Source organism: Erythrolamprus reginae, chromosome 3, assembly GCF_031021105.1.
Source record: "Erythrolamprus reginae isolate rEryReg1 chromosome 3, rEryReg1.hap1, whole genome shotgun sequence".
Taxonomy (NCBI): domain Eukaryota; kingdom Metazoa; phylum Chordata; class Lepidosauria; order Squamata; family Dipsadidae; genus Erythrolamprus; species Erythrolamprus reginae.
In genome coordinates this window covers 6,825,485-6,839,456 of record NC_091952.1, presented here as the reverse complement: position 1 = coordinate 6,839,456, position 13,972 = coordinate 6,825,485, and the positions used below count along the sequence as shown (strand labels likewise).

General features: G+C 41.3%; 1 protein-coding gene across 3 annotated transcripts in view; it reads left to right on the top strand.

Moving 5' to 3' along the window:
• The window catches only part of UCKL1 (uridine-cytidine kinase 1 like 1), a 79,157-nt gene that overhangs the window by 41,449 nt on the left and 23,736 nt on the right, over positions 1–13,972 (top strand). For 2 of the 3 annotated variants that reach the window (XM_070744429.1, XM_070744431.1), the window contains exons 5-8: positions 158–229; positions 2,026–2,215; positions 4,858–4,919; positions 13,140–13,159. In XM_070744429.1, the coding sequence (XP_070600530.1) occupies positions 158–229; positions 2,026–2,215; positions 4,858–4,919; positions 13,140–13,159 (344 nt within the window). Of the gene's footprint in view, positions 1–157; positions 230–2,025; positions 2,216–4,857; positions 4,920–8,057; positions 8,075–13,139; positions 13,160–13,972 lie in introns of all 3 variants that reach the window. The other variant, XM_070744430.1, reaches the window with a different exon arrangement.

The following is a 13,972-nucleotide window of genomic DNA, read 5'->3' as shown; positions in this document are numbered from 1 at the left end:
TAGGCCGAGGGAAAAAATGTGGTGCATTACTTTCTGGGCGACCCTCGTAATAAAGGCAGGATTGAAATATATAGATATAGATATAAATCAATTGAGCAAACCGATGACATGTTTGAATCAAATTTTGATTTCTTTTATGCACAATTCTTGCTTCTAGAAAATGCTTTACGGAGCCAACGTTATTATATTTGAAGGGATCATGGCATTTGCCGATAAGGATCTCCTAAAAGTAAGTCTGAGCTTTTAGCCTTTTTTTCTTGGGGTGTGGATGGGGGCAAGATTTAGTATTGGTGGCCCCCCGACCCACCACCAGAGCACAGGTCTCCTTTCCACAGCCCTTGGAGGCCCCAAGTCAACGAGCTGAAAGCCCAGGGTGGTGGTGGTGGTGGTGGTACTTTGGGAGGAGTTGTATGCTGCATTTTATCTTTTACCTGCCCAAAGGTGGTTATGATTGCTTTGAAATAGAAAGTTTGAAAATAAACTTTAGAAAATGAAGGTACCGTACCCTTCCTCCTCCTCTCATCCCTCCCTCCCTCTTTCTTTCTTTTTTTCTTTCTCCTTTCTTTTTCTTTGTTTCTACTCCTCCCTCACTTCTTCCCTTCCCCTTCTTTCCTTCACTTTTCTCTTGTTCCTTCCCTCCCTCCCTCCCTCTCTCCTTCCTTCCTTCCTTCCTTCCTTCTTTTTTCTTTTTTTCTTTTTCTTTTTTCTTTTTCTTTCTCCTCCTCCTCCTTTTGCTCCCTCCCTCTTCCTTTGTTCCTTCGTTCCTTCCTTTCTTCCTTCATTTTTCTCTTGTTCCTTCCTTCCCTCTCTCCCTCCTTTCTTTCTTTCTTTTTCTTTCTTCTTTCTTCTCCATCCCTTTTCCCCACTCTCCCTCCCTCCCCCTTCCTTCCTTTCCTTTTTCTTCTTTATTTCTTTCTTCTCTTCCCTCTTCCATCCTCCCTCCTTTCCTCCCTTCTTTCTTTCTTCTTCCTCCCTCCCTCCCTCTATTTCTTTCTTTCTTTTTCTTTCTTTCTTCTTTCTTCTCCCTCCCTTTTCCCCACTCTTCCTCCCCCTTCTTTCCTTTCTTTTTTCTTCTTTCTTTCTTCTTCTCCCTTTTCCATCCTCCCTCCTTTCCTCCCTTTTTTCCTTCTTCTTTTTCCCTCCCTCTTTCTTTTTCTTTCTTTCTTCTTCTCCCTTTTCCCCACTCTCCCTCCCCCTTCCTTCCTTCCTCCCTCCTTTCCTCCCTTCTTTCTTTCTTCTTCCTCCCTCCCTCCCTCTATTTCTTTCTTTCTTTCTTTTTCTTTCTTTCTTCTTTCTTCTCCCTCCCTTTCCCCACTCTTCCTCCCCCTTCTTTCCTTTCTTTTTTCTTCTTTCTTTCTTCTCCTCCCTTTTCCATCCTCCCTCCTTTCCTCCCTTTTTTCCTTCTTCTTTTCCCCTCCCTCTTTCTTTTTCTTTCTTTCTTCTTCTCCCTTTTCCCCACTCTCCCTCCCTCCCCCTTCCTTCCTTTCCTTTTTCTTTATTTCTTTCTTCTCCTCCCTCTTCCATCCTCCCTCCTTTCCTCCCTTCTTTCTTTCTTCTTCCTCCCTCCCTCTTTTTTCTTCTTTTCTTTCTCCCCTTCTCTTCTCCTTCCCCTTGCTCCTTTTTCCTCTCCCTTTCACCAACTCTAGATAGCTCATCTAATGCTCCCTCTTCCTCATTTACCAAATAGCAACAGCCTAGCCCTAGTGAGTTTGGTCCATGGGGATGGGTGGATGCAGGGAACCAGTCCAGATGACAATCCTGGAAGTTCTTTGCTCTGGGTAGGAGAACAGAGAGCTCATTTCTACTCCAACCCTCCTCCCCCAATCCCTTGCCATTGTCTTTCAACCTTGGCAGCTTTAAAATGCATGGACTTAAACTCCCAGAATTCCCCCGGCCAACTCTGAATTCTGGGACTTGAAGTTCCATGTTAAAGTTGCCACGGTTGAAAGACCTACCACTCCATAGAGAACTGTTTTTCGGACCCAAATGCCACTTAACTCCCCTTGTTTTTCCCCCCCTCTGCAGCTTCTAGATATGAAAATATTTGTGGACACCGATTCGGACATCCGTCTGGTTCGGCGTTTGCGCAGAGACATCAGCGAGCGAGGCCGAGAGATCGACGGGGTCATCAAACAGTACAACAAGTTTGTCAAGCCAGCCTTCGACCAGTATATCCAGCCCACCATGCGAGTAGCCGACATTGTGGTGCCACGAGGTAGGCGTCCTCTTTTCACTGACCGCCGGCCCGGCTGGACCCCTAACCCTTGGCTAGATCTCTTGCTCAAATTGTGCTCAAATCCTAGTGGGCAACCATTGAAATACGAGCCAGCCGTGCGCAGCTGCTGCCAAAAAAGCCAACAGAGTTCTAGGCTGCATTAACAGAAGAATAGAATCAAGATCGCGTGAAGTGTTAATACACTTTATAAGGCCTTGCTAAGGCCACACCTAGAATCCTGCATTCAGTTTTGGTCACCATGATGCAAAAAGGATATTGAGACTCTAGAAAGAGTGCAGAGAAGAACAACAAAGATGATTAGGGGATTGGAGACTAAAACATATGAAGAACAGTTGCAGGAACTGGACATGGATAGTTTAATGAAAAGAAGGACCAGGGGAGAAATGATAGCAGCCTTCCAATATCTCAGGGGTTGCCACAAAGAAGAGGGAGTCAACCTATTTTCCAAAGTACCTGAAGGTAGAACAAGAAGCAATGGGTGGAAATTAAACAAGGAGAGAAGCAACTTAGAACTAAGAGCCTCGGTGGTGCAGTGGTTAGAGTGCAGTCCTGCAAGCTACTTCTGCTGATCATGCGCTGCCAGCAGTTTGGCAGATCGAATCTCAGTAGGCTCAAGGTTGACTCAGCCTTCCAGCCTTCCAAGGTCGGTAAAATGAGGACCCCAGATTGTTGGGGTAGTGATTTCTGACAGTCTCAAAATGGGTGAGCAGTGTGGTCGGGCAGTAGGAAAAGCAAGTAGGATGCTTGGCTGCATAGCTAGAGGTATAACAAGCAGGAAGAGGGAGATTGTGATCCACTTATATAGAGCGCTGGTGAGACCCCATTTGGAATACTGTGTTCAGTTCTGGAGACCTCACCTACAAAAAGATATTGACAAAATTGAACGGGTCCAAAGACGGGCTACAAGAATGGTGGAAGGTCTTAAGCATAAAACGTATCAGGAAAGACTTCATGAACTCCATCTGTAGAGTCTGGAGGACAGAAGGAAAAGGGGGGACATGATCGAAACATTTAAATATGTTAAAGGGTTAAATAAGGTTCAGGAGGGAAGTGTTTTTAATAGGAAAGTGAACACAAGAACAAGGGGACACAATCTGAAGTTAGTTGGGGGAAAGATCAAAAGCAACGTGAGAAAATATTATTTCACTGAAAGAGTAGTAGATGCTTGGAACAAACTTCCAGCAGACGTGGTTGGTAAATCCACAGGAACTGAATTTAAACATGCCTGGGATAAACATATATCCATCCTAAGATAAAACACAGAAAATAGTATAAGGGCAGACTAGATGGACCATGAGGTCTTTTTCTGCCGTCAGTCTTCTATGTTTCTGTGTTGGGGGCAAGATGCTTACTCTCTCTAAACCACTTAAAGAGGACTGTAAAGCTCTGTGAAACGGTATATAAGTCTAAATGCTATTGCTAAGGGGAAATTTCCAGAGAGTTAGAACAATTAACCAGTGGAACAGCTTGCCTCCAGAAGTTGTGAATGTTCCAACACTGGAAATTTTTAAGAAGATGTTGAATAACCATCTGTCTGAAGTAATGCAGGGTTTCCTGTCTAAGCAGGGGGTTGAACTAGAAGACCTCCAACATTCCTTCCAATTCTTATTTTATTTTATTTTATTTTATTTATTTTATTTATTTATTTATTTATTTATTCATTCATTCATTCATTCATTCATTTATTCATTTATTTATTAGATTTGTATGCTGCCCCTCTCCACAAAACTCTTGTTGTTGTTGTTTTTATTATTATTATCATTATTATCAGCATTCAATTGCTCTGATTTTTCTCTTTCTGAAAGTGTTTGGGATACAGTCCCAGCCACCTGCAAAAAAAAAAAATACTTGAAAGAATTTGGTCTCTGGAACATTAAGGCAGAGTGCCACTAAATCTGGAGGTTCTATTATCCATGTTGTGCTGACAGCAGCCAATGGACCACTCCAGCCTGCCCTGCAATTTCCAAATTAGCAAATTCAGGGATGTAATTGTTTAAAAAAAATATTTCCACCTCAAATCAAATTATATTAAACAATGCTTGGTAGGGTTACCCATCTCTTGCTTCCAATAGAAGAGATTTTTTTTTTTTTTACATTCTAAGCTTTGCATTCATTTATTTACAAAATACGTTATGATGTTTTTGCCAAAAACTGATATTTGGCTTCCAGCTTTTTACCTGTAGTTGCGTTGAGAAAATGTTTAAGTTTTTAAGTTTTAATTTTGACTTGGTTACAGCTTATGTGGGATCTGTAGGACGCTTGCGCCCTCTAGGGGATTTCCTAGGTCATTACAGGAAGTAAATTGACATTTAGTATTTCTTTGAGAGTTTGGTTGTTTTCTTGCAGACGTTTCATTACCCAACTAGGTAATGAAACGTCAGGGTGTGTAGAGGGTGGAGTTTGATCTCAACCAAGAGCATCCACGACTCCTCATTTCAGCCCTGAGCTACAAACATTCTCCTTTATTCATGACATTTTCTCTCTCTCTCTCTCTCTCTTTCTTTTTCTCCTCCTCCTCCACCTCCACCACTTCCTCCTCCTCCTCCTCCTCTTCTTCCTCCTCTTCCTCTTCTTCCTCTTCTCCTTCTCCTCCCCCTCCTCCTTCTTCTCCTTCTTCTTAGGTAGTGGAAATACCATTGCTATCGACTTGATCGTCCAACATGTGCACAGCCAGCTGGAAGAGGTGAGACCTGATGGATGTACAGGGAAGGCCTTGCATTGGGTGTGTCTCCAATTTTCTTCTTCGCTGTGAAGTCCTTGGTGGCGCAGTAGTTAGAATGTGGTATTGCAGGCTAATTCTGCCAACTGCTGGCAGTTCAAGGTTAACTAGCCGTCTCAAGGTTGACTCAGCCTTCCATCCTTCCAAGGTCAGTAAAAATGAGGACCCAGATCGCTCTGGGCCGACGATGTTGACTCTGTAAATCATTTAGAGAGGGGTGCAAAGCCCTGTGGAGCAATATATAAATCTTAAGCACTGTTAAGCAGTGACATAGGGGAAGGTTTGGTAGGGAAGGTTTGCCTATTTGCCGATGACTCTAAAGTGTGCAATAGGGTTGATATTCCTGGAGGCGTCTGTAATATGGTAAATGATTTAGCTTTACTAGATAAATGGTCAAAGCAATGGAAACTGCAGTTTAATGTTTCCAAATGTAAAATAATGCACTTGGGGAAAAGGAATCCTCAATCTGAGTATTGTATTGGCAGTTCTGTGTTAGCAAAAACTTCAGAAGAGAAGGATTTAGGGGTAGTGATTTCTGACAGTCTCAAAATGGGTGAGCAGTGTGGTCGGGCGATAGGGAAAGCAAGTAGGATGCTTGTCTGCATAGCTAGAGGTATAACAAGCAGGAAGAGGGATATTGTGATCCCCTTATATAGAGCGCTGGTGAGACCACATTTGGAGTACTGTGTTCAGTTCTGGAGACCTCACCTACAAAAAGATATTGACAAAATTGAACAGGTCCAAAGACGGGCTACAAGAATGGTGGAAGGTCTTAAGCATAAAACGTATCAGGAAAAACTTAATGAACTCCATCTGTATAGTCTGGAGGACAGAAGGAAAAGGGGGGACATGATCGAAACATTTAAATATGTGAAAGGGTTAAATAAGGTCCAGGAGGGAAGTGTTTTTAATAGGAAAGTGAACACAAGAACAAGGGGACACAATCTGAAGTTAGTTGGGGGAAAGATCAGAAGCAACCTGAGAAAATATTATTTTACTGAAAGAATAGTAGATCCTTGGAACAAACTTCCAGCAGACGTGGTAGATAAATCCACAGTAACTGAAATTAAACATGCCTGGGATAAACATATATCCATCCTAAGATAAAATACAAAAAATAGTATAAGGGCAGACTAGCTGGACCATGAGGTCTTTTTCTGCCGTCAGTCTTCTATGTTTCTATGTTTCTATTGCTTGGATTAAGAAATGTAGCTGGAATAAAATCGACATGCAAACAACTGGGTGACTCTGTACCAGCCATCAGGAGATAGTGAGTTCTAGTACCACCTTAGAGATGAAAGCTGTCAGGGTTGCCTTGGGCCAGTCACCAGGAGACTCTAAGTTCTAGTCCCACCTTAGGGATGAAAGCCGACTGGGTGGCTTTGAGCCAATCACCAGGAGATGGTGAGTTATAGTCCCGCCTTAGGGATGAAAGCCGACTGGGTGGCTTTGAGCCAATCACCAGGAGACTCTGAGTTCTAGTCCCGCCTTAGGGATGAAAGCCGACTGGGTGGCTTTGAGCCAATCACCCGGAGACGGCGAGTTCTAGTTTCTCCTTAGACACAAAATCTAGCTAAGTGACTTTGGGTCGGTCCGTCTCTCTCAGCCCAACTCACCTCGCTGAATTTTTGTTATGAGGAAAATTGAAAGTGGGCAGTATGTTGGATATGTTCACCATCTTGAACCATGGTGGCGCAGAGGTTAGAGTGCAGTACTGCCGGCTGATCACCCGCTGCCAGCTGTTTGGCAGATCGAATCTCACCAGGCTCAAGGTTGACTCGGCCTTCCGTCCTTCCGAGGTGGCTCAAATGGGGTCCCAGATTGCTGACTCTCTAAACCGCTTAGAGAGGGCTGTAAAAGCACTATGAAGCAGTATGTAAATAAATTTATTTATTTATTTATTTTGTCCAATACATCAGTGTTTCCCAACCTTGGCAACTTGAAGAAATTTGGACTTCAACTCCAGAATTCCCCAGCCAGCAAATGCTGGCTGGGGAATTCTGGGAGTTGAAGTCCAAATTTCTTCAAGTTGCCAAGATTGGGAAACACTGCAATACATAATACACATTGAAGAGAATAGATATGTAGTAATATAAATAAAGAAAAAAAATAGAAGAAAAGATATAAAAGTATAGGTGAACATATTTGAAAGGAAGAAAAGATAAATGAGATAAGGAGAGGCAATTGGACAGGGGACGGAACGCACACTGGTGCACTTATGCACGCCCCTTACTGACCTCTAAGGAACCTGGAGAGGTCAATCGTGGATAGTCTAAGGGGAAAATGTTGGGGGTTAGGGGTTGACACTACTGAGCCAGGTAATGAGTTCCACGCTTCGACAACTCGGTTGCTGAAGTCATATTTTTTACAGTCAAGTTTGGAGCGGTTAATATTAAGTTTGAATCTGTTGCGTGCTCTTGTGTTGTTTGCGGTTGCAGCTGAAGTAGTCATTGACCGGTAGGACGTTGCAGCATATGATCTTGTGGGCAATACTTAGATCGTGTTTTAGGAGACGTAGTTCTAAGCTTTCTAGACCTAGGATTGATAGTCTACTTTCGTAGGGCATTCTGTTTCGAGTTACTTGTTAAAAAAATAAAATAAAACAGGATACAAACAAAGAAACAAATGGCAAGCATTCGAATCCAACACCAAACCCAATCATTGCATAAACCTGTTCTGGGGACCTTTAGAATAGAATAGAATAGAATAGAATAGAATAGGATTTTATTGGCCAAGTGTGATTGGACACACAAGGAATTTGTCTTGGTGCATATGCTCTCAGCGTACATAAAATAAAATATACATTTGTCAAGAATCATGTGGCACGACACTTAATGATTGTCACAGGGGTCAAATAAGCAATGAAGAAGCAATATTAATAAAAATCTTATGATTTAAGGAAAAAAAGACCAAAACATAACTTTTGCAGGGCAGTGAATATGGAAGACCTATTCCTGTTTGGTTTTGATTTTAATAATAATAATAATAATAATAATAATAATAATAATAATAATAATAATAATAATTTCTTTCCCGGCTTTCTGTTTCCCTGCTGGTGTTTTAATCACTGATTTCACTGTCTTTGTTGTGTTGTCCCCGCAGCGTGAACTCAGCGTCAGGTAAGGATGGGGGCCTATTTTCTCCCTTGCCATCTCTCCTCCCTTCTCCATTAGCCTCGAGGTATTTGAAGTACGACAAGAGGCCAGCTCAATTTATAGGGCTTTATAGGTCATAACCCCAACACTTTCAATTGTGTTTGGAAGCCAATCGGCAGCCAATGCAGCCCAGGGAGTGTTGGAGAGACATGGGCATTCATTCATTCATTCATTTATTCATTCATTTATTTATTTATTAGATTTGTATGCCGCCCCTCTCTGTAGACTCGGAGCGGCTAACAACAATATAAAAAGGCAATGTGAACAAATCTAATATTAAAAACAATCTAAAAAACCCCCAATTTAAAGAACCACTCATACATACAAGCATACCATGTATAAATTCTATAAGCCTAGGGGGAAGGGAAATTTCAATTCCCCCATGCCTGACGACAGAGGTGGGTTTTAAGGAGCTTGCGAAAGGCATACCTGCGGAGAGAGGCGGCATACAAATCTAAATAATAAATAAATAAATAAATACCTGGGGAGGCCCATCACCACTCGCACGGCTGGATTCTGCAATCTAGCAAACTGTATAAAAAGAAATATTTCTCTTACACGTTTGAGGATAAATATGTCCTCAAATTGTGCGTCCATATTGGCCTTTTAAATTAAAAAAAAAAAACACAAAACCAAACCAATTTGGTTAAGATTTAAATTTAGCTTATTTGGTCTTTGCTTTGTTGTCGGAGGTAAAAAAAAAAGGTTGAAAAATATTTTTTTCTCTCTTTTGTTTTCAATTTTAAATTGATTGTAGCTGTCAGGAGATCCTTTAGGGGTGTCACCAGGTTTAGGATTCTTGTGGAGATCCCGTTGCCAACCTCTCCTCGGATTGAAAGAAAAACTGAAATTTTACATTTTGAGGCTGGATTTGTAATCCCACATACATAACCCCCACTGCAGACTAGGAATCGCAGAAAGCGATGATAAAAAATAGCTTTAATCAACAGGCTCAAATTGCAGTAAATCCGCCTTTTCTGTCTCCTAGTTTTCTGCTTGTAGGTAGTCCTTGAGTTATAACCACAGTTAACAGAAGAACAGAGTTGGAAGGGACCTTGGAGGTCTTCTAGTCCAACCATGTCTAGTCTTATGAAAAGAAGGAGAGCAGCGTTCCAATATCTCAGGGGTTGCCACAAAGAAGAGGGAGTCAACTGACCTTAGTTAGAACTTGGATAGGAGACCACAAGGAAATTTTGCAGCCTTAGGCTCAGCTGGGCTGGGCAATTGAGGACGGGCTTGTAAAACAGGCATTGGCAATGTACTTTGCATTGCTGCCCTGAAGAATCATGTCATAAAATCACCAGGAGGTGATCTACAAATGAAAGAGGCCCCTCTTTGATCTTATTTCACTCTGCGAGGCCTTTGATCATTTAATTGCAAAGGAAAAGCATCCTAGGTGGCAGCTGAGATTTGACAATGATGAACCTTTGATTCCTGTAGCTCAGTCTAGTCAGTGTTATAATGAGGAGGGAAGGAAGGAAGAAGAGGAGAAGGAAGAAGAAAGAAAAGAAGGAAGGGAGGAAAAGGAAAGAGAAAGAAAGGAAAGAGCAGAAGAAAGAAGGAAAAGGAGAGAAAGAGAAAGAGAGAAAGAAAAGGAAGGAAGGAAAGAAAGAGAAAGGAAAGGAAAGAAAAGAAGAAAGAAAGAAAGAAAGAAAGAGAAAGCGAGAAAGAAAAGGATGGAAGGAAGGAAAAAAGGAAAGAGAAAGAAAGAAAAGGAAGGAAGAAACACAAAGAGCCGGTGGGTGAGAGGGAGGGAGATGAGAGAAAGAAATTATAGGGAGGGAAGGAAGGAGAGAAAGGAAGGAAAGATGGGAAGGGAGGGAGAAAGGGAGAAAGAAAGAAAGAGAGAAAGAAAGAGAAAGGGGAGGGAGTGAAGATAGGCAGGGGGAGGGAAGGAAGAAAAAGAAAGGAGGGGAAAAAAGTTGCAGATGAGGGAAAGGGAAAGAAAAGCAAGGAAGGAAGGAAAGATAGGAAGGAAAAGAAGGAAGGAAGGAAAGGTGGGTAGCGGGTGGGAAGGAAGGAAAAGAAAGGAGAGAGAAAAAGAAGGGGAAGAAAAAGAAAAGAAAGAACAAGAAGAAAGAAAAAGGAAAAAGAGAATCGGGAAGGAGGGAGAAAGAGGAAAAAGAAAAAAAGCTTCTAGAAATAGATTTTCTTGGGGGTCCCCTGTCTCTTGCCGTACGGCCTTGAACGGTTTGAAATATTTTAGTAGTTGATGATTTTATCAGCTGTGTTTCTAGGATTGCTGATTTTAATGGTCTTTTAAATTTTTTTAAATATTTTTAGTGCTTTAATGTTGTCAGCCATCCAGAATCCTCGGATGTGAGCTGTGCAACAAATAGTTGCCATAAAAAAAGTCATAACAAATAAATCAATTTCATAAATTTTATAATAAATAAATTTCATAATCAACAAATTTCATAACAAACAATCAAAACAAAACCATTGCCCTGGTTCAAAAAAATGGGGCAGCCTCTGTCTTAGCTTGAAATGCCTCGGTCGGTCGGTTGGTGTCGTTTTATCTCCTTTTCTTCGTTCCCCCCTTCTTCCCCCCTCCTTTTCTTCCGTTTCTCTCTTTGCTTGCACTTTCCAATTCAAACTTTGTTCTCCTGAAAGGGAAGCTGAGGAAGGAGGAGCCAACTGCCGGTTTTCAAAATGGAGGCTTCTGACAGAAACTTAAAAGCGGAAAGGAATGAATGGAAAAAACCCCAAAAACCCCCCACAGGAACAGAATGACCAGAATTTTCCACCACCAAATAGAGGCAGAGTAGGTGGCGATGAAACCTGCTACCTCTCCTTCACGTGTCATTAAAAAGTGTTTTTTTAATGACACATCAGCCCTCGAGTTACGACCCTAACGGAGCCCAAAATTTATGTCGCTGAGTGAAATATGGGTTAAAGTGAGATTGTTCCATTTTACGACTTTTCTTGCGATGGTTGTTAAGTGAATCGTTGCCTTAACCGTTGTTAAGTGAACCGGCATCACTTTTTTGTGAACCTTCCCAGCCAGTTTCTGACAAGCAATGGGGTGGAGGAAGCGAGATTTGTTTCACCGCCACATGTTTTGCGTAACGACGGCAGCAATTCGCAGAACTGTGGCAAAAAAGGCGTAAAAATGAAGTACAGCTCGCCTCACTTAGCTGTGGAAATTTTGGACTCATTTATGGCCCTACGTCGAGGACTAACTATATTTGATTTTTTTGGCTCCGTGGATGATGCTTCTGAAAGTTTGGCTGTCTTTCTAAAGTTCCTCAGGATAGAAAATTCTTATCCGAAGCATTTTCCGCTCTCAGTCACAAATATTTTTTATTTAATTCAATTCAATTCAATTCAATTTATTAGATTTGTATGCCGCCCCTCTCTGAAGACTTATTTATAATTTATTTACAGGGGGTGGACAAAAAAATGGAAACACTTTGAAAATCCAGATTTGGAATCCAGATTTGTGAAGCTCCCTTCAAACAGTTTTTGTGGAAACTGGGTTCTGTACGTGTCTATTGAGCTCTGCGGTGATTTTAGGAGCTGCGGTCTTGCAATCCGCTCTAACAATTCGCTTTAGAGTCCGAACGGTCTCTCTCAGACAACTTCGACTTTCGACCAGACCTGTGCTTGGCTGAGGACCTTTTCCCTTCTCTTTCAAAAGCAGTCATGACTTTTGAGACATGACCTCTTGAAACGCCCAACATTCGGGCACTTTCTGTTACATTAGCACCTGCCATTCGAGCATCAACAATTTGGCCTCTTTGAAAGTCTGAGAGGTCTGCCATTTCTAGAAGGTTATAACCAATTTCCTTAAATTTCTGTAAAAAAAAAAAAAGGTAGTTTAAAAAAACATATCAAATAACAGAATTAAAAAACAAACATTAAAATACGTCAAGTTTTGATTGATTTGAACATGTTCAAACATTATGATGCCAAAAAGCCAAGTGTTTCCAATTTTTTGTCCACCCCCTGTACTTAGTTTATTATTTATTAATTCAATTTCTGTTTTGTTTTTTTTAAAAAAATTAAAAACAAAACACAAAACAACAGCAACAACATCAAACTTTCCATAAATTTGTATAGACATAACAACTACTAGCAAAGTGAAGAACAAAACAGAGAAAGGCAAAACAAAAACAGCGGAAAAGAAAAAAAGCAGATATAAATAAAACATACATTTGGGATATTTACATCCCCTTCTCATTCAGAATTTCGGTCGGGGATAGGATAAAAGAATAGAAATTATACAGAAAAACAGCTCAAAAGATAAGAATCTACGTTTGTGGAAAAGTAAGCAAATATGTAAATATGCAAAGCAATACATTAATCAAAATAAGATATTAATTCAATTAATATTAATTCAATTAATATTAATTCAATTAATACCTTCTCTTGAGACTCTGGGCAGCTTACACGTTATATACACATGTTAGAAATCTATATAAAATTACAACTAAAAACCCCATAGTATTTATTTATTAATTTTGGATGGGAAGCTCCCAAACATGCTTTTTTTTTCCTCAAAAGGCAAATTGGACTTCGTTTTTCCTTGAAGACGTTTCGCTTCTCATTCAGAGAAGCTTCCTCCACTCTGTTCTTCCGTTCAGTTCTCCAGAGTGGAAGAAGCTTCTCAAGTGAGAAGCAAAACATCTTCAAACGAAGGAAGCCCGGTTGCTTTTTGAAAAAAAAAAAAAAGCATCCATAACCTGGATGACCGAGAATCTCCATAGAAATTCGGCAGGGGAAATCCTTCCTTCCTTGTCTTGTCTAGCTTTCACGCCAGAAATTTGAACCCTGGACATCTCAGAAGGACTTCGATGATGATGGGGGGTGATAGAACCTTCACAATACCTGTGTTTTCTACCTGCCTCGGAAGCCAATTCTCATAATTTGTTGGGAGTTTTCTCATTTGACTTTTGATTTCTCTCTCTCTCTCTCTCTCTCTCTCCCCTTCCCCTCTAAACCTTCAATTCTCCGGGATGGGCTCTGCTCTGTCGGTTTTCCCACCTGGTTTCACCCCAAATATCTCAACCTCCCACCTGATGGACAGAGGAAGCTGCGCTGGGATATGTGAGGAACCAATTGGCATCCTGGTTTGATTTGAGTACTAAATTGTGTGAGCTCCAAGATGCATGGGAAGGACCCCCGTGCTGTGTGTGGGTCAGCTTGCCCTTCCTCTAACCCAGCTGGTGTGGTTTTAAGTGTTGGCTTCTCTTAGCAAACCCAAGAGTTGCACATCTTTGGTCCTCTCCCCTCGACAAAGTAGACCTGCCAACGATGGCATCATTAGGAGAACCTAATGGTGAGCAGTGTGGTCGGGCGGTAGGAAAAGCAAGTAGGATGCTTGGCTGCATAGGTAGAGGTATAACAAGCGGGAAGAGGGAGGTTGTGATCCCCTTATATAGAGCGCTGGTGAGACCACATTTGGAATACTGTGTTCAGTTCTGGAGACCTCACCTACAAAAATATATTGACAAAATTCAACGGGTCCAAAGACGGGCTACAAGAATGGTGGAAGGTCTTAAGCATAAAACTTATCAGAAAAGACTTAATGAACTCAATCTGTATAGTCTGGAAGACAGAAGGAAAAGGGGGGGACATGATCGAAACATTTAAATATGTTAAAGGGTTAAATAAGGTTCAGGAGGGAAGTGTTTTTAATAGGAAAGTGAACACAAGAACAAGGGGACACAATCTGAAGTTAGTTGGGGGAAAGATCAAAGGCAACGTGAGAAAATATTATTTTACTGAAAGAGTAGTAGATGCTTGGAACAAACTTCCAGCAGACGTGGTTGGTAAATCCACAGTAACTGAATTTAAACATGCCTGGGATAAACATAGATCCATCCTAAGATAAAATACAGGAAATAGTATAAGGGCAGA